Below are 20,544 nucleotides of genomic sequence, written 5' to 3'. Positions count from 1 at the left end.
AGGACTTTATGTTTACGCTTTGGCTGATGTTTAGCATTCTGCAGAGCAGCAAATAGAAAAGTGTAGTTGAGCTGTCATGTAAGATAATTGATTCTGACAACACTACAAGTTAATTCGTCACTATTTTGCAACTTATTTGGAAATTCTTCACTGCAACATCCCAGAGGACAGCATGTAATCACTTGTAAACTGAAATTAGGTCCAGAGTTAAATATCATTAAATCTTAGGTACAGCCAGAGCTCAGCAAGTGACTACTAATGCATTACCTGCCCTATTACATCAAGGACACAACTGTAGCAAAGGTTGGGAAGATTATTGCTTAAGTTACAAATTGCTTATAACTAGAGAATTAAGTTGAGATAAATTCCCAGGCAGCCCACAAATGGGTGTAAGAGAAAAGCCACCAAATGGAGACCTTAAAATCTTTAATGTCCCCATGCACTCGCATTTTCTTGCATATCTCTTGCACACACACAAACCCTAAGTGAAATAAAATGAAGAGGATTATTAAAGCTCATCTTTGTACTAATCTAACCAAATTAAATTACCACTCCCATTAGCCATTCCAATGTTTTACTATAATAGAGAATGAAGGATTGGGAGATATTTTAAAACTGTATTGTGAAGACCGTATTGTTTGACAGTTTTATTTGAGACCATTAAATATTAACTGCTGAACAAAAGGGTGCATTAAAAATTATAGTGGATACAAATAATTCAGCTCCCTGCAACTAGAAAGAATATTTGCATATTCACCTTCTCTCAAGCCGTTGCTAATGACCTCACTCTGGCTGGATTTTGGGGTCTTGCTAGTAATTTCTACCAGAATGAATGGATAAGTGCAGTTAGCCCCTTCCTCAGCTGAAGAAATATTGCTGCTTGAGAGCTCTTGTGAACAATGAAGTGTTTGTGCCCTTCACTGGCAAACCCTTTGGCACTGCACAAAGGAGGTTGCAGAAGCTGCAGGATCTTCTGCCCAGAGGCATCAACTCACTCTCCACGTGGCAAAGAAAGAGACCTGTCCATGTGCATTTTGATCTCTGACATGCAATGTAATCTCCTTCATCAAGACTTAATTGAGACTCTTCACCCAAATCCATCTTGTTTTCAAAGAGTCAGTGCTTTACAGTCAGAAGCACTCCTTAATTTCAGTAAGTACTTTTTAATGATCAGAAGCAAACAAAAGACACAAGGCAGGTCCCATGTGCCAGGAGACTCAGTGCAGTATATGGTCAGAGTCAGAAACTAATCATCCCCACCTGCTCTCCCAACCTGCCAGCACCAGAGTTTGGTTTGGGTTCAATTTCTAAAGAAAGAGACTCTGTTCATTCTAATTAAGCTTTTGTAGCAGGGACACCTGTCCTGAAAATCTAGCTGAATGTAGGCTCAGATGGTGACCATGATGTTTTTCAGCAACAATCACTGATTTTGCAGAAACTTGTCCTCCACCAGTTACTAGAATTGAAGTGACTACAATAGACTCTTATATCCTAAATTTATAAAATACCCCATAAACCTTTATTTAGATCTCTGATTTCCCCTCCTCGTTCCCTCACTGAAAGTTCAAACACAGAAATCCATCACCCAGGTCCCCCAGGGAGTCAGCCTGCCATCCCTTGCAAGGACTGAATTCACCCAACACAGATTCATTAAATAAATTCTTTTGGTCCCATCTCTGTTTTCCACTTGTGAGAGGGAGATGACAATGTGACACTTGGCAGATTGCACTTAGTAGTGACTCAGCTAAGAAAGTAACCACACTGAAGAGTTATTTGGATGCTTAGCCTGAAAAGGCAGACTCCCATTTTGAAATGGATTGAAGGAATCTTTCTCTGACAGATAAAATGGTGATGTTGACGCTTACCCAGGCTTCCCAAGCAGCACCAGAGCAGTCTAGGGAAGACAGGGAAAAACAGAGAACTCAAGGTACTAAAATCCTGCCAGTGCTCTGCTAGAGAGCCATTTCCTTGCTCTGTTGCAACATCTGCCTGTGAGTAAAACAGTAAAGAGCTCCTTGAAACCCACTTTGCCCTCTGCCTGGTTGATATCATAATCAGGTAATGCAGCTCCAGGTAAATCACCATAATGCAGCTCACCACCCAGAGCTCAGGAGGTCTTGAAATAAAGAAGCTTGAGGACTCTGACTTCTGAAGGCAGAATGGTGGTGAGAGCAAGTGTGTCCAACTCTTCCCAACCAGGAGTTTTGGTGGTATTAAGGGCAATAAGGGAGGGAAGTAGAGGAAAGAATTAATAAAAGCAGAAAGCAAGAGAAAAAGAAGATGGAAGGGAGGTGGCAAGAGACAAAGAACAAACCATGGGGACAAAAGGCAGTTGGAGCCTGGGCCCAGCACAAAGGATCATCTCTTAACTCCAGGCTGCTCATGGTAGAAGTGCCTCACAACCAGGGCATTGTAGGAACTGGTGGCACCCAACCATGCCTCAATACAGAGCCCAGTTCCTCTCCCAAGAAGTTACCCAGGAAAAATCTTAGCCTGCTTCCTGTATTTATTGGAGAGACAAACCCATTTCAGTAACGTGACATCGTTCACTGTGAATTAGGGTCTTTAATGAGATACAAGATTGCACTTGACTACTAAAACAAAGGGACTGCTTCATGTTTAATTCTTTGTTTCATCAACTGGATGTTAGGCCAGGGCTGGTTAGATGTTGATGTTCCTGTACAGATGTCAGTACCAACTAACTCAAACTTGTTTCTTTCTCTTAAAACCAAAACATAATCCAAGTGTGACTTTTTCTGTACTGTACATTTTTTTCTGGATTTTTAAAGTTTTCAGTTACTTGCAGAGCTCCAGTTGCCTTGTAACACTGACCTGCTGTGGGGGTTTTTGTTCTTTAAATCTTATCAAAGCAGTTCATATCTGCAATTTATTTCAGAACCGTGCTCTGCATTAGGAAGTTAACGTACTGATTAATTTACCTAATTACAGTAAAACAAACAATCCTGCATCTGAGGCTGGTCCTGTTCACTTACTTAAAATGCAATTACACACAGCCACAGCACAGGCACAATCAGCTGCTTGATATCTGAGGCCTGGGCCACAATAAAATTATAAACATTTCTTCTGTTCATGTTTCTGTTTTTCAAGTCTGTCTCTTCTGAAATATCAGGAACTCGTTTGACATTTAATTTCCATTTGTCTTGGAACCAGGAAAATATGTGGCTGTAGAGGAAGACACTGAGAGAAATAAATATAAGCTAATGGAGTTATGGATGGTAATGAACATGCTCCCTCTGCACAGGGAAAGGAAAGATGGGTTTCTATGCAGACAGCTCACACCAAATCACTTAACTACTGAAGTTTTATTCAGAGTGGATCTGAGCTGGATGAGTTTTTAGACTACAGTGAAATGTAAGTGGCAAAGGGACCTCATAATTCTGACAGAGGACTGAGCACCACTGCAAATGTTCAGTGCAGACTTCCATTGACAAAGTGATTTTTTCACAAAGGTGCCCTATCTAAACAGAAAACTTCAAAATGTGTGTCTCTCCCAAATCCTGTGGTAACGGAAGAGGAAATCCTCAATTATGAAGAAAACCAGGATTTTTAACCTAATTTACTGTCATTTTAGCTTGCCTTTCTTGAATGTTACAAACCTCTCAATTTCATATACAAGAAGCATGACTCGTGTACCTGTGCTGATCACTGCTGACTTGATTAAAGTATTCCAGTTCAGTAAAAAAATGTGGAAATTCTGTGCTGTGCAACAAGCACAGGAAGCATCGTGGAAAATGGTACTGGCAGGGTCAGAACATCTCCTGATCAAGACTGGCAGCCTGCTCTGACATAGAGCTTTATAATTTCTACACTAACATGCTATACTGCTCCTCTGGTTCTTTAATGTGTGAAGGACTTACAGAAAAGGTAGAAATTGAACTTTTATCTGCAGCAGAGCACAGTGTGGCAGCCTTTAATTACAAATCAGGAGTGAAGCCACCCTGAATCTTAATTTAAGAACAGTTTGGTTACAAGACAATAAGGAGGAGGTTCTTTACAAAAGGCAGTCCTTTAAAACTAAGGATTAAAACTAAAATTAAAAACAAATCCTTGATATGACTTTTCTAAGAAAAAGCAGTTAAAATTAAAACACAGTAATTTTTCTCCATTTCTGAATATTCTGGCTGGCCTGGTAATCTGACAAATCAGACAAAAAGGAATAATGTTGCCTTTGGTCTATAAACTTTCCTGTCCTGTTGTGGATTAAATGTGGTGCTCCCTGCTCTATCCAGATGATGCTTTTCACAAAATGTGCAGGAATTTGGTAACTTTGAACTCTGTACCAGCCCTATCAGATTTGGGTGAATTGGTCATTGCAGAAGATGGGATAGAAACCCATGGAGATTACTTACATCTCCTTCTGTAATCAGAATAGAAGACATTTGTGATGAGTAGAGCTGTACCTGCTATGAACAACTCAGAAATGTTAAATAGTGAGTTCTGAAAATGTCAGAGTTTCTGTTGTCATTTATAGGAACAATTCCACTCGTGTAGTTTGTATCAATACAAGTGTGAAAATCAAACTGTGGTCCAGTGCTCTCCCGAGATGCAACATCTCCCTTACAACAACAAAGAAGGTGAAGCAAAAGAGACTGAAAAGTGAAGTACAAAACCATTGATTTTCCAGATACAAAACAGTGTTGGGATAAATATTAGTGCTGATGATTTCCTTTCCATTATCCACAGTGTGTTTTTCCTCACAAAGAAGAAGGGGTTTACTACCATCTATCACTCCTATAATGGATGAAGTGTGGAAGATGCCTTCAAGCAAGTTACCAGCTGGGCTGTGTCTGAATTTGTCACAGTCACACACACACACACCCAAAAATGCACCTCCTTTTACATCCTGGAAGAACAAGCCAACATCTGGACATCTATAATACAGACTGCAACAAGATGACTGCATGTCAAAGTAATTAATTAACATCACTTCTCTCTGCCAGGTAGAACACTCACTATGCACTCACTACGGAACACACGTTTCACCTTCCTGATTTAATGGCAACACCTTATTTCTTCTGCAGGGAACACCTTATTTCATCTAGAAACTCCAGTGTCCCCCCAGAGGAGGGTCAGGCTCACCATCTTATAAACCAGGTGAAATTCGAGCAGACAGCAGGAAGGGTAAGAAACCCTTACACTTCTATTACTGCCACAAGTGCCCATTGTCTCCTGTTTTAGTTGTTTCTGTTAAAATTTGAATCTTGCAGGCTAATTACATCCACTCTGCTCTGCATTTAATGCACTTTTTAGGGGTTTTTTAAGCATTCTGGAGAGGGCTTATATAGCCTAGCAGTCTCTGGCCTTTATGTGAATAGGCACTGTATGAGGCAGAAAAGCTATTGAAAATGATGAAGTACAGAGACTTTTTTGTTCAGTGACCACCCTCCAAGATCAAAGAATGAGTGTTTTATCTCTCTTCTTTCTGGTTGGTGCCCATAAAGATCTTCCTGGTATAAAACACTCTCAGTGATAATACACACATCATTTCTATCTGGCATTTACTGGTGTTCCTAATGGGGCCTAAATCCTTGCACAACACACCCCGGAGTTATCAAAGTGGTTAAAATTTATTATTGCAAATAGCTGTGGATAGGAACCTTTCTCATACACTTTTCCTAAAGAGAGGAGATTTAAACCAGAGAGAAGGAAGAATTTTTTTAACAATGAGTGTCAGAGGTTTCCCACACAGGTGGTAGAAGCCTCACTGCTGGAAAAGGTCAAGGTCAGACTGGACATGGCTCTGAGCAACCTGATCCAGTTGAACATGGCCCTGCTCAGTGCAAGAGGACAGGACTGGATGACCTTTACAGATCCCTTACAACTCAAACTATTCTACAATTCCATCATTATCACCTCCTTCCTCTCCTTGGGTTGGGCCTCTGTTCATAACTCCAGGTCTGTAATCCATAGTTAGGCTACAACAATCTCCTCTGGAGTGTCAGGTCTGATCCTAGCATGCCATCTGCTCATTTATTTCCTTTGGTCACAACACCTTTCCTCATTTCATGTGCTTTTCCTTGCAGATAACTACAGGCTCTCTACATTCCCTGCCAAAGCTAGATTAGCAGAGAGAGTAAAATGCTCACCTGTTCTGCCAAACCCTGGATTTACAGTCAGAGATGCACTTGTTAAATCATCTGCTATTTCATTATTTCTCTCCACACCACTGAAGCAGACAAGCTGTCAATAAACATTCATTTCATTGGGTACACAAGATACCTGCTCCTGTGGCAAACTCTTTTTAGTGTTTTATAAGGACTACAGATAAGCACCAGGGTATCATTTGAGGGGTCTAGGAGGGATTTGCATGAGTGTAATGTAGGAGAACAGCATTTCTCAGAGAAACTTGTGAAAATGCTTCCATACCAAAAGTATGTGATCATATTTACAACAGCATAAACACTGGGTAAAACAAAGAAGAAAACTCCCTGAAGCTTTCCCATTTTACATTATAATGTGTAAAATCATTTTACACCTAATGATTTAAGGTCATCAGGGCCTACTCTTGGCCCTGAGAAGCTGCTAGAAATGCCAAGGGTTGGAAGACCCTGGTAAAGAGAAACTCCAAAGAAAATGTTTACCTGTCTTACCTGTGCAACAGCACATGGATCCCTGGCTTTAACTCTAAAAGAGGTCTCATTCATACACAAATATTTTATTGACATGCAAGTAACTTCTGGAACAATTAATACCAAAATGATTCACTATTCTGTCATACACCCATTAGGCAATGGACTACATTGGCATTACCATTCTCTCTCTAAGGTGCCATCTTGCATCACTTCTGCAGATCTGATCTGCACAGTTGGTGGAGCTGCTTCCAGGCTCCATTTTAAGTGCAACCCCCCCAGGACACCAAGGTCAGCCCCACACTCCTCTTTGGCAAAGATGGTACCTGCTGGCTGAGCTCTTCCACCACTGCACTCTGCCATCAGGTGTAGCTCTGATAGGGGCCCAGTTAATCCATGTGATAAATACATCAACTCCCATAGAAATAATAATTAACAACAAAAAAAAAAAAGGGAACCCCACCTCGTGGAGGCTTATCTAGGATCACACAAAGTCAGGATGAAGTCTGAGGAAAAAAAATTTGGATGTAACACTTCCCCTTAGCAAGGACACAGCCTATGTTAAAGTCTGGGTCAGTGAGCAGGAGTAGGAAAGGAGGGGACACAAATGCTATGGACTTAATTTCCAGAAAGTTGTTCAGTAAAGTAGCCAAAATGTAGTCAGAGCAGGTCTGAGGTTTCTCCTGAAACAGCTCCCAGTCTTAGAGCTGAGTTCTGCCCTCTCCAAGCATTCCTTGGAACACCTCACCATATCTAACATAAAGACAAATGGTTTAGAAGCTTTCCCAAAGACCACTGTACCTTTTTTTCTCTTTATTAACAAGCAAAAACCCTGGGAATAGTTCAGAGTAGGCATCCACAGCTGAGAACTTTTCCCTACACTTTGAGAGAGGGAATTCTGCTCTTTTCTCCAAGTGACAGCTCTTCAGTGACCAGGACATAAAACTATACCAATTGTACTTTTAAATTGATCTAAAGTCTTTTCATTTCAGTAGTGCACATTTAAAGCCACATTATTGTAAGATGCTTCAGCAATGAAATTTAGCATTAGCAATTCAGTTCATTAGAAAGGCTGTTTCAGTAGGTTCTTTCTTTTATAGCTATTGCCCTCTCTAAAGTGAGAAAAACCTCAGTCAAATTAATAAAACTAACAACTCATCACACATATGCTGCCTTTATCTGTAGTCTCCTCCACTCTTACCAGTTTGACAGCCAAGGAAAGATGCATGTGAGCCAAATTCTCCTTTGCAGAGCCACACAGAACTTGCACAGGAATGCATCCAGCCCATTCAGTACTAGTAACCATGGTTTCATTTACTGAGAATCATCCTTAAAGTGTGAAGTTTTAATCAACCATCAAACTATTCCCCAGGTAAGAGAAAAGCTACATTTTAAAATTCACCTCCAGATGTTCCAGATGTGCTTCAGTTGGGTGGGACTCTGCTTTGGGAGGACAGGAGCAACACCTCAACATGATGCTGTCACTTTGGTACAGAACTTCCATGTATGACCCTGCTTGCACCTATTGCTCTTCTCTGAAATCTAATTTATTTTTTTTTAATACTCCCTTCTGAACCACCACTCCCTGCCATACTGCCCTAATGACAGGCAATAATCAGGGTTCCATATTAAACATTTGCCCACAGTTTCCCTCATCTTTGGCTTTCAGCATCAATTCAGTGTTGGATTCAGAGAGCCAGCAGACTGCTTTTCCAGCCAGCCAGCATATCCAGTTGTCCAGTAACTCAGTTACATGGAACACAACTTTTGTACTGTTCATTTGGAGGTCACCAGAGGCTTGAGGGTGGGTAACTGTGAGATGATGTGCCCAGACAGCCATTAGTCTTAAACCTGGCTTCTCACCCCCTGTTTGCAAGCTATTTGACTTCAATCATTGTCTATCTAGAACTGTATCAAAGTTTTCACTACAGAATTGTTGGCTATTAGTCATATAACATATAGAATTTTCATTGTATCATTTGTCAAGATTAGGAAGGACCTCTTTGTCTTTTAATCCCAGCATCTGAGGATCAGATCAATACAGGCATATCCCTTGACCACATCAACCCCAGCAGCCCCAGGCTGGATCCACACAGTCACTTTTTTTGCAGTACTATAGAGAAAATGTGTGAAGACTACAAGATGAGAAAGACTACAAAATGGTGCTGCTATCTCAGGCCAGTTTGGAAGACAAAACTCCAGGGACTGGAGCAGACAGAGTTGGGTCAGCTCAATCAGCTCTTTAAAATCCTTGAAAAGAGGGAGTCTCCAAGCAGGGCTGGGGCTGCTGGAGGGAAATGAGCTGTCACTCCCTTGGCTTTAGACACATCCAGAAGTCCTTTCCCACACTCTGGCAGGGAGGATGAAAATGAAGATGAAAAGTATGTGGACACGGGGTGCTGAATTTCTCCTTTTCACTCACTTTAGTACAAGACTTAGGACAACTGGCAAGTGATGTATCCATCATCAATGGATCACACAGGAAAAGTGCAGAAAGCAATTTGTTCACTTAAGCAAGTCTTGGATCTGCTTTTCCTTTCCCAGGATGAACTGTTGCCTTTTGCTCAGCTGGGTTACTGTGGGAAAAGTCAAGGCTAATACAACTTTCATACCTTTCCATATGCTTGCAGCAGCACCTCCCAGGCACTCAGCTCACAGAAGCTTAAAGCCTCCCATCATTTGACAGAGTGAGGAGAAACCACCACAAATAATTGAGCAGATATTGATGGCTTCAGCAAGAGTCAAAATATTCCCACCAAATGAAAAATGATGGATTAGCCCAGTTTAATGCAGCCAAATTAACTGTGTAAAAATACATCCAGGACATGCTGCTGTGCTGCTGAGTACACTGAACAGCAGCTTGTGTTTACATTTGGATTCCCTGGTTACAGCCTGTCCTGCGTGGGCTGGGCCCAGGCAGATCTGCTGCTCCAGGCACTGCTCAGCACAGGCAACCTGGCTGCACAGGCCCCACAGCCAGCAGAGGCAGGAATGAAACACAAGCTGTTTACCTGATCACAGCAGCTCAGCAGTGGTTGAAGGAAGTTGGAGCTTTTTTTTAAGTTTAAGGAAGAGCAGATTGTTAGAATGGAAAGAGACAGAAATCAATTCCACTTCGTAATTGCTGCAGAAAGATCCTTGTATGAGCCTCATTGAAGCTTGTTTTAATACATTTGCATCTCTTTGCATGATGTAGTTGTCACTGGCTCTGCAAATTACATGAAAATTAAATTGCAATTTGAGCTCAGCTTAAATGAAAAGTGTATTAAAAGTCCACAGGCTATGGATATGAAATTCTGTTTCAGCTAAAGCATTAATTAAGCCTGAATGCAAACTCAGGTTTCATAGCTTCGCCCAGGTCTTTAGAAATGTGCATCTAAACTCAAGAGTTGGGAGTGAAAAATGAAATAGATGGACTTTGGTGGAAAGAGAAACCTTGAACCCAATTCTGTCACCTCATTTGGCAGTTGGATACAACAGTCACTGGGATACAAACACACAGCAAAGACAAATTCCCACCCAAGACACATGGAAAGGCCCTGGATCTCAGCAGGGGCCCACTAACAGTTGAGCACTGCTGAGGTCTTGCCCTTTGGTGGACCTTGGTCATTCCCTGTCAATTCTATCCCCAAAAACCTGAGGACAACAAAATTGACAAATGATTGCTGCAGCTCAGTCCCTGACATTAGCCTGTATTCACAAACCAGGAATCTTTCTTTTGGATTTTATCTCTTCTTAAGAAATAGTTCAAAGCATTTTGAGAAGACAGAAGCCAAAATGGAACCTGAAAACCACCACGGACTCACTTTAAAATGCTCTTCTTTTTCTCCTGAGATTTCTACTGTTGCTTCCCATAGTTTGTCAAGCAGCCCCCTTCAGATCCAGCCAAGTACTTACAGTTCTCATTCATCACAAGGCTCAGAACTGAAGCACTCCAGCTGCTCCAGGGCTATACCCTTCAACACGATCTTGCTGTGATGTTACACTAAGCCTGTTGTTACAACCTTGGCTATTTTTAACAAACAGATAAAGATGAAATAACTTCTTGTTCTTAATGACAATTCATACAAAACATCCTTTACAAGGAGAACTCTGTTACCTATGATATGTGTACATTACTGATCAGCTTATGGCAAACAGTAGTATTATAATTTCTCTCCCTCTGGTGCCATAGTATGAGGGAAGATTTTTGGTATTATTATGATAAAATCTCTCTAATAAAACTTTGGCCAAGTACTTTATTTTCTCCTGAAACTAACAAGGAAGCAAATATTTAGAAAATCACTTTATTTTTTCAATACAGCCTCTGTGTTTGTTTAGTCTGAAGTTTCTCAGACAGTCACAGAGCAAGGTTCTCGCTTTTTAAAAGCTGAAGGCTTTTACTCTGAACTTTCACTTTCCTACCTGTTGTGCACTGCTTTGTGAATCCCCTTCTAACCAGAAAGGTATCTGCAATCTTCCCCAAAATCTTTCAAAGTCAAGATGCTCGTGAGAGAAAACATGGTCTTTAGTAATTTCATCTGATGAGTTTTACCATTTTGACAGATGCCCCTACTCCTTGACTTCAATGAGATGCTTGTTTAGCTTTCACTGAGCTCTTTTTAGTGTTTTTTTCAAAAATGACTCACCTGCTTAACATAAAGCAGATGAAAAGTCCTGGCTCATGTGTCAAGCTAAGGATATGCTTAAGTGCTTTGCTGGATGGAGGCCTAACAGCTTGCAAATACAGATGGCTATTATCAAGACCCAGAAGAGGCCAGGTAACCACCAACAGTCAATTATATTCCTACCAGAACTTCAAGCCAGCACATCATACTGTTTGAAATTAATTGCTTTGAATAATTGGACAGGTGAGCAGGTAAGTTCACACAGAGCATTTGCAATTTTCCTTTGTATTCAGAAAAAAACAAACAAAACAACAGTGCAGATTGCATGGACAGAATGGGCATCATTTTAATAAAAAAGTTAAAAGAGAAGGGGGGAGGTATGGTTTAGGATTTTGTAGAGTTTTCCTTTTCATTTTTAGCACCATTAAAACCTTGAAAACATTTTATTCAAGAGCTTCTTTAGTTAATACCTCATTACTTCTCTTTTTATTGTTATGGTAATCAAGCCTTAATATATTGCAGCTTTATAGCATGAAATCAAGGCTAGGCCTGCAGGCATCAACAGATGTACAACAGCATGCAGTAAAAGACAGGTATAGAGGCACACAGAGCTGAATATGGCACAGGGTGGGGTTTTTTGTAATTGTTTAGCAATTCATCTGAAGCTATTTTAACCTTGACAGCAGATGAACTCTAACATGCACCATGAGCAGTCACTGGGAAGCTGCACCGACCAGCAAGTTTTGTGATTATTGTCTGAATTTCAGGAAAGCATGAAACAGATTCTCAAACTGTTTGGGTGGCTACAGGCTGTAGGTGTAACTATTTAAAATATTTAACTGAGAATAGTCTAGCCAAGAGAGAATGGTAACACTGGGAAACTGCATTTGACACCAAAACCTTCCCTTCCCATAGGAATCTGTGCTCAGTGTCAGAATTCATTCCCTCTTCTGGCACAGGCAGTCTTTGCAGAGCACCAAAAAACATTTGGATCTGACTTCTGCTTTTCAAGTGACACCTGGACCTTATGCTGGAGCTCTGCTTGTGGTTTAAATCCACCCAGCAAACCAAACCAAAGTTACATATAACTTTTTAGAAAGTTATAATGGTCTGGACTGCAGGCTGTTGAAATACCATCTCAGAAAGAATGTCCCTAGATTTTTTCCAACAGATGACCCCCAGTGTCAGGTATGCTCTACTTCTACACACTGTTTTCAGCAGAGAAAATTCAGGACACAATTACAGGTCCTGGGAGATCTTGTGAATTTCAAGGGAGTGTTTTGGCTAGCAATCCCTTTCCTAGTAAAGAAGTTTCAAATATCCAACATTAAAAGCAATATGCCTGTGACTTAATAAAATCACTGACTCTGAGGACCACACAGGAAAGGTCTGTGGTCGCAGGGGGAGTGGGGTGGCACTTTGTCCAGAGCCCAAACCTTACAGGGCCACTCGTTCAGAAACATCCAACCAAGGATTATTTGTCATTGCAAGCACATAACCTTCATAACACCTACCCAGTATTAATGAAGTAATAGGAACAAGGCACAGGTAATTCATTATTCCAGTAGAGTGAAAAATGTTATCCCCATTATTTCTGGCTAACAGTAAGATGTGATATGTGGATCATCAATAGATGAAACTCCCAGTTAACCCCAGTTAGGCAAAGGCCTCCAGCTTCTCTCTTGGAAATGCTCAGAGAAGCAACTGCAGTGTATTTAGCTGATAGCTGTTCTATACCTTCTAATTTAAATAAAATCTCACAGAATCATCAGAGTTGGAAGGGCCCTCTAGAGATCGTATCACCCAACCCCCAGCTAAAGCCGGATAGAACAACAATACAAAAAAACCATCATAAAGCAGGCTTGCTCCTAACAATAATGAGGAAAATCATCCAAATTCCTACTGTCAGCTCTCCCAGCTGCAGTGAAACCTGAGTGCTGTGGGGCCTTTCCCACTCAGAAGCATTACATGGACAGTGCTTGTTCTGAGCAGACCTCAGGACGGGAACGCATGCTGCCCAACAGATAACAAATGGAATGAAAGACAATGGGCACTGTAGTCCAGTGAACACACTAATTACATTAATAAAATGAAAGCTTAAATTCTGAAGCTAATCCTAGGCTATCATTTATAAAAGTTAACAAGGCATATTTAATTTAGGAATTGGCCAACGCGTCTCTTTCTGCCGCTGAAACCTCATAAATGAAATATACTGGAGTGCTGCCCAGTGCGGAAATAAAAGTTATGAATAATGTTTCTATCTCAATCATTGTCAGTGCTTTAATATTCCTAATTACTTTAAAAAGCTAAATATTCAATATAGGGAAAACCTTCTTTTTTTTCTTTTTATCTTCACTTGCAAGATTAGTGCAATTTAATAAGACTCTCTGGGTAGTTTTAGTCCACCAGACCTTTCTGTACTCTGAAATCTTATCCTTTCCTCTTCATTCTTACAAAGAATGGAGTGCTTGTTACTCTCTGTACACATTTAAACATTTATATACAGAGTAACCTGTATTTATATATATATAGGAGTATATATACTCTGTATAAGTATTTATACCTGTATGTGTATGTTCACTGATCATAGTATTTTTGTTTCTCATCCTTTTTAACTTCTCTTAAGTGTATAAAACCTCACTGGCTGTTAGGTTAAACATCCATTGCTAAAAATAAAGGGTAAAATTAGTTCCTGAGATTCTAGACAACACATTACAATTGAAAACACTATGTTTCTTCTACAGAGTAGTGTTATAGATAGATATTCAGTATGTGATGCTGCCCAATTTTCGCCTTGTCTACCTGTCAGGTAAGACCAAAATGTTGTTTCAAACCCCCAAAGCACAGCCTTCCTCTTTGCCTCTCCTCCCTGCTCTCTTCTTATTACCTTTGCTGCTGTAATTAAGAAGGCATCTACAAGGCTGCAGACAAACCACCAGTAACTTGAGCAGAGCTGCTCCAGCCTCTGGAGGTGCTCAGCCCCAGTCCCATTTAGCTCCTCTCCTAGCACCTCCCTTTATAGATCCCTTTTCTGTTAGCTTTTAGCCTGTTAATGATGCCTCTTTTTTAAGATCCCAATCAATCTGAGAGAAAGGGAGGAAGGGGGAATGAAACATTCATTCAGTAAATGACTCAGAGCACCTTTCTGGATGCAGCTTTATTTACTTGCCTGATGCACAAACAGACTCCCTTTAACAAGCTGCTCTCTGTTAGGTCAATAACCTATCGGGTCTGTGCTGCACAACACCTCAGATGTTTGTACTGGAAAGAGCCCCAGCTCTGTCATTCCAGCCTGAACTAATCACATGGACCCTAACTTATCATTACCAATTAACAGAGTGAGACATACACAGCTTCTCCAGGTGGGAGAACAGAAAGCCTCAAGTGTGAATTAATTCCTGAGTAAAAGGTGCAGAACTCCCACCTCACCCATTCTCCCAGTTCTGCAGCAAGGAAAATTCAGGGTGTGGAAATCAAGTCAGAAAGTAGAATCTGGGCTGCATGGCAGGACTCCCACTGGCTTCAGCAGGACAAGGATTCTGCCTAGGGAACACATTTCCCAAAGCACTCCAAGTTCTCCACAAAATATTTAAGGAAGAATGAATTATCATAAAGATTTAAGAGAGAAAAATTTTACAGCAAAGCTATTATTATCTGCATTGGTATCCCAAGAACAGGACCAAAAGCATTAAGAGCATCAACCACAGCATTTAACACTTTGTAAAACCAAGCAAAAGCAGGTGAAAGCTATTACCATAGAAAGGGTACTATCACATTAATTGTTGCAAAATAACCAACAATCTTTTTTCCCCTTAAAGCATCCAAGTTTTGAGGCCACGACTTTATTCGAGGCCTTTTATTTTTTAATAGCAGCATATATCTTTATCCCATTTTTGTAATCTTTACTCACCACTAGAGCAATCAGTACCTCCCCATCCTGGTTCACAATGACAAGTGTCAGGAGAAACACATCTTCCATGCACACACTCCTCTGTGCAGAGAGCTGTTGAAGAAAATAATACACAGAACTGTAAATATCTTAATTAGTTGGTAAACATACAATAAACTTTGCCTTAGAGAGCAATTATTTTGCTTAAAAATATTAAACACAGCAAACACAAACAAAATAATACTCACAAGATTTAATTAATACAAACTGACCAAAATAAAAAACAGGTCTCTTGACAACATAAACTAATTTGTCACTTCAGATCTTTGTAATAAAAAACTCTAACACCAGATAGAACTTTGGTTAGCAGTGTTGCTTCATAATAATTTTTTTTACCCAACTTTTATTGTTACTATAATGCACAATAGCAGCTTCATCTGTAGCACTTTCCTTGCTACTGGTCATAACATAAAATGGAGTTCAGTTTTGAAAGTCTATTAAGAGGCACAATAGATTTTTAAAAAATAGCTCAAGGAGTAGGAGTAATGTTTACTACATGATGCAGTAGCTCAAAGTGTAGACTTTTCAAGGTTGTTGAGTTTTCCATAACTACAGCATTCTCTTATTTGTCCTCCTGGATTACTGAAAGTTCAACATCTTCAAGATTCAAACTATGAAAAACTGGTTGGTAGTTTTCCTGTCTCACTTGTCAGAGTAGAATCTCCTTTTCTTCTCACTGAGTAGGAACAGCTCATGGTTTTAATACTTTTCTGCTCCTGTGCTGCTTTGGTGTCTGACTTCCCCCTGTATGTCAGTATGCCCACCACACACAAAAAAACCTCAGACAATACAGAATAACTACTTTAAAGGCTGCACTTTATTGCTTACTACCTTATTTCCATTTTACCACTTAGGACATTTTTATATCAGATTGGAAATGTGGGTATTGTGCTTACTTAACCAAGAACTGGCTGAAGCTGAACTACAAGAGACTCCTTGCAAGACAAAGATTAATTCATTCCTGTCTAAAACACAGCCAGCAAAGCTGATTTGGGAAGCAGCTTTGTGTTGCTGTATTGAAAACCAGGCTGAAATGCCCAATTCACTTCAAATCAGCCAGAGAACCCTCTTAGAGTTGCACTGGACCTGCATATGAAACATCCTTTCAGTTTCCAGGTACCTCCTGGGCCAAATGTTTTGTACCAAGGTCTTGTACATTTGAATAATTCCTGCTGTTTGGACATACCAGATACAAGATCCCGTTTTGAATCTGCACTCAGACTGGCAGCAGAGTAAAAGAAAACATTTTGCTGTGTATTCTGTGTTTGGGTGATTACAGGCCAAACCCATTAAGCTGTTCACAATAGATTGAATTCATAGAATCACAAATGGTTTGGGGTTAAATCCAAATTCAAATCACAAATGAATGAACTCTGAATAATCCTGTGAGACAAATCTTCCTGCTTTTTACTCATCAAATCACACTTGACCAGTAATTAGAATGTTGCCTTGTTATAATGACTGCAAGATCTTTCTAGATTAGCCACTTCCATTCTAGGTTAGAGAATGTCAAAAGTGCAATTCATTCTTATTTCATATCTGTGTTTAGACAGGATTGCAAGGGGCATAAAATATTGATAGCTAATTCTCTAGTCACTAATTGTCTTAATCTCTTGTGCATTTATTTTACTTCAGTGAGGGTTCTGAAAGCAGTGAGGCAATCTGGTCTACAGCTGTAAGATGAAATTCAACACTGGGTATTACAAAACCAGAATTTTCTAATGAAGAAATACACTTTTTTTTGTACAGTCACTTTAAAATGCAACCACAAACAGAGCAACCACAAACTTATAGTTTGTTAATAAAAGTGCAGGGTACTATAAGATACATTCTTACATCTAAAACATGCAACTTTTTTATCCTCCCAGCCAGGTTCTCAGTTCAACTTGTAAGCAAGAAGGCTGATGGTGGACTATTTCTTTGCCCTTTAGAGTAACAAAATTCTTGCTCACTACTGATATAAACTAAGGTGCTTTAACCAAACATCACACTTTAACAGGAAATAAAGATGACTAAAATTCAGCTAATTCTGTTAATTTCCTCTCATGCCCATGGACTGAAGTGCTGACTTCTGTAGCAGTGCTCCAGTCCCCTAAGAAGAGCACTACATAAGAATTACAAGCAAGACCCATGTCTAAAGTAATCAGTGATATGCAAAATAAAAACATACTATGAAGAACAGCATATTTGGTTTTAGGTGTTTGAAGCCCTGCAGTGCTGAAGAGGACAACGTTTAATGAGCAATTAAAGAGTCAAATAAGGTGAAGACACTCCTTGGAACCATGGGTGCTCTCATCTCTGATTTATTAACTGGCTAAACAAGCAGCTACAAGCTCACTAGCATATAGTAATTTAAAGCTGTGAAATTACACAGGAGCAATCCCATGTTACTCACAGAAACCTCCTTTTTCACAAGAGGAAGCTCTGATATGAGCATTTTACTCAAGGCATCAAAAAATGAGGCTCCTGCATTGTTTGATTCAAATCAGGCCCATAAAGGTGCACATAATGGTCATATTAGGGTACAACTCAAGATTTACCATAGCAAATAAAACTTTGAATTTCCCTATAAAAGGGAAGTCTTGCCTTGCTCTAATCTTTAGAGTTGAAATTAATTTTTCATTCTATTAACATTGAGTATAATAGGATACGATGGTCCCCAAGGCATTCTTCATAATATACTTTGTACAGTGGTTTGCAAATGATCTTACTAGTTAATGGAACCATTAAAATTACTTGCACATAAAGGTCAAGAAAAATAAAGATAAGTGTGTACATTCAGACACTGTCCTGTTCAACACCCAGCTAAAAGCCCCTGGAGGAAAGAAAACTTGTACTAATGCAAGGAATTCTATTCCACCCTACATAATAGCCCAAAGAGTTTAAGCTTTGGAATTCCAGAATTTTTATGTCTGCATTTTCCCCTGACCAATTCTTCTGAACAATCCAGCACCTCATTGATCAGTTTATTATTAGTATTCTTGACATGAGTTTAAGATCAGTTTGTAGTTTGATTCAGCCTGGTAATAAAATGACCTACATCAAAGCTCTGCCAAAATGCCATCTTTGTAGCAATGTGTTTAGCATGAGTTATGTGGTCTTATTCAAGGTCACACAGCAACTGCTCCTTATCATGGAATCAAATCAACAAAAGGACCCTGTAACAATTAATTTGATGCTTATCATTTACTTCATAATTAGAGACAGTGCTTTTTTTTAATATATAAGATCAATCCTCAGGGAAATAGACCTAAAGATTAACCTCTTTTCACACCTGAAGTGACTGCCTGCATTTCTCTAACACCAACACTTATTTTTAATCATCCTGAATGAGGCTTTAGATGTGCTAAATGGGTTGTCTGTGTCTCCCACCCACAAAGGTATGGAAGAGCCAAGGATATTGTTATTGAGGAGTGCAGGGCTAAGTGGTGCAGACTCTTCTGCCTGGAGAATGCTTTCATTGCAGAGTTCCACAGAGTGGCCCCACAGATAGTTCATCTCACACAAAAGCAGCCACAGTCCAGGGATGCTCTGTCTCCTTGGTGCTGCATTCATCTCCATGGACACAAACCACAACTCTGCAGGGTTTAACCCTGCTGTGCCAGCCTGTTTCATACACACTGCTACACCTGGCTCATCACTACATGATCAACCCATTGCCTGTGTGATTTACCTGGGGGAAATGTTATTAGCTTGTCCAAAAATGTAACTTGTGTAGTTGCTACACAAAAGGCAGAGTCAAAAAAAAAAAAAAAAAAAAAAAAGAGAGAGAGAAAAAAATGTCCTGTGCTTGCAATGGAATGTGGTAACCTGAGGAGTGGTCCTTTGAACCTGGAGGTGTTCACTGCCACTGACCCAGCAAGTTCCACCTTCCTCCTACTTCAGCTGGTGGGACTTTCATGTGCCAGGCAAGCAAAACATCTTCAAAACAAAGACCAATATAAAGTCTAAAGGTGTAGAAAGCAGAAAACAGGCTTCCTGAACAGTCATAGCCTGAACATTGCTCAGTCATAGCAATGTGAGCTGCAGAAGAGATGTGCTGGAGGGTTCTGTAGGAGCTGGAGTTACCTGGGCTCTGGGGGGTCACCAGGAATTGCAGGGCAGCCAGGAGGTGACAGAAAACATAAATAACTGTGAGATATATTATAATAATGGAAAACATCAGTAGATGAAGAAATAGATCCTACTATTTGAGAGCACAGACAGAGAAATTCACTCTCCTAGAATGAACCTGTCTATTCTGACTGCATACGTGGCAAAAGGACACTGCCCCAAGACTGCAAGTTCTTCATATTATTTGGTTTTTTCATCTGCCATACTCTAGGCACTTTCTGCCAGTTAGTCTTCACTATACATAGATCTCACCCAAACTATGAGCCATTTCATTCATTTATTTTGAACCAAAAACAGACCTGCCTTTTTTCTCTCTGTTGCCAGTATTGTAACTTCAGTCATCTAACCAGTTTGCACCATGTTTGATAGATGTTGGCCTACACAAAAGCAGAAATCTAATGGGAAAAGTTATCATTTCCTTCACTGTTTAATACGTGTCCCTGGAGCAACTTGGACCATTGTAGAACATTCCTCCAGTGCCTTGTGCCACTTCTAAGGTGAAGCATAATTTCATCAGGTGAAACAGCAGTTATCTCATGGCCAGTGGTTTCAGATAATGCAGAGAGGTCAAAGAAGATGAAAAAAGATGAAAAAGATGCTTGCTCTTTATCCGTTAGGAATCTATTAACTCAGGGCCACACTGATGGTGTTTCCATCTTAATGTACTGGCCTGAATCCAGGCTGTGCTGAGTCTACAGTATTAACTTCATTAGATAAGCCTGTAGTCAGCTTTTGGCTAGATGCTCTTCAAATGTGTTCAGAAAAAGGAGGTTTGATAGTAGAAGAAAGATGACCACAACTAATGCATCTAGGTAGGTTTTCCTCATTCCTAAGATTATTGCTTATTTGTGGAGGGGAAGTTTCCCTCCCTAAATCACTGACTTTCTGTCAGGAATCACACTGATCAGATGGTTCCCTGCAGAGTGGTTTCAATGAAGTGAGATAATAGTTCTTTGCACTGCTTAATGTCTGGTTCTGTGGTCATCACTCAGGATCCATCCATTAATATATCACTTTGGGTAGCACTTTAATGGAGGGTTTAGCAGCTTTAATAGATTAAGATATGAAGAGATCTCAAAGCCTGCTCACGCTCTGAGGGATTTATTGTTTCAGTGGATGGCAACCCTTAAACCCTTATTTTTCATCACCCTCTTGGTATCTAATGAAAGTACTAATAAAAAATATGAAAACCAGGAGATCAATGTGAGTAAAGGAAAGATGAGTCTGATACAGATCATGTAACAGCAATGGCTACAAGATCAACTCCTCCTTCTTCTCCTTTTCC

The 20,544-nt window shown here is 40.0% G+C and overlaps 1 protein-coding gene across 5 annotated transcripts in view; it reads right to left on the bottom strand.

Annotated features, from left to right (window-relative positions):
• The window catches only part of MEGF11 (multiple EGF like domains 11), a 266,370-nt gene that overhangs the window by 150,785 nt on the left and 95,041 nt on the right, over nt 1-20,544 (bottom strand). For all 5 annotated transcript variants that reach the window (XM_071754168.1, XM_071754163.1, XM_071754165.1 and 2 more), the window contains one exon: nt 15,108-15,200. In XM_071754168.1, coding sequence (XP_071610269.1) covers nt 15,108-15,200 — 93 coding nt within the window. The remainder of the gene's footprint in view (nt 1-15,107; nt 15,201-20,544) is intronic.

The sequence above is a fragment of the Heliangelus exortis genome, chromosome 11, assembly GCF_036169615.1.
Source record: "Heliangelus exortis chromosome 11, bHelExo1.hap1, whole genome shotgun sequence".
Classification (NCBI taxonomy): domain Eukaryota; kingdom Metazoa; phylum Chordata; class Aves; order Apodiformes; family Trochilidae; genus Heliangelus; species Heliangelus exortis.
Note: the sequence above shows the minus strand (reverse complement) of the source record. Positions and strands in the feature narration are given on the sequence as shown.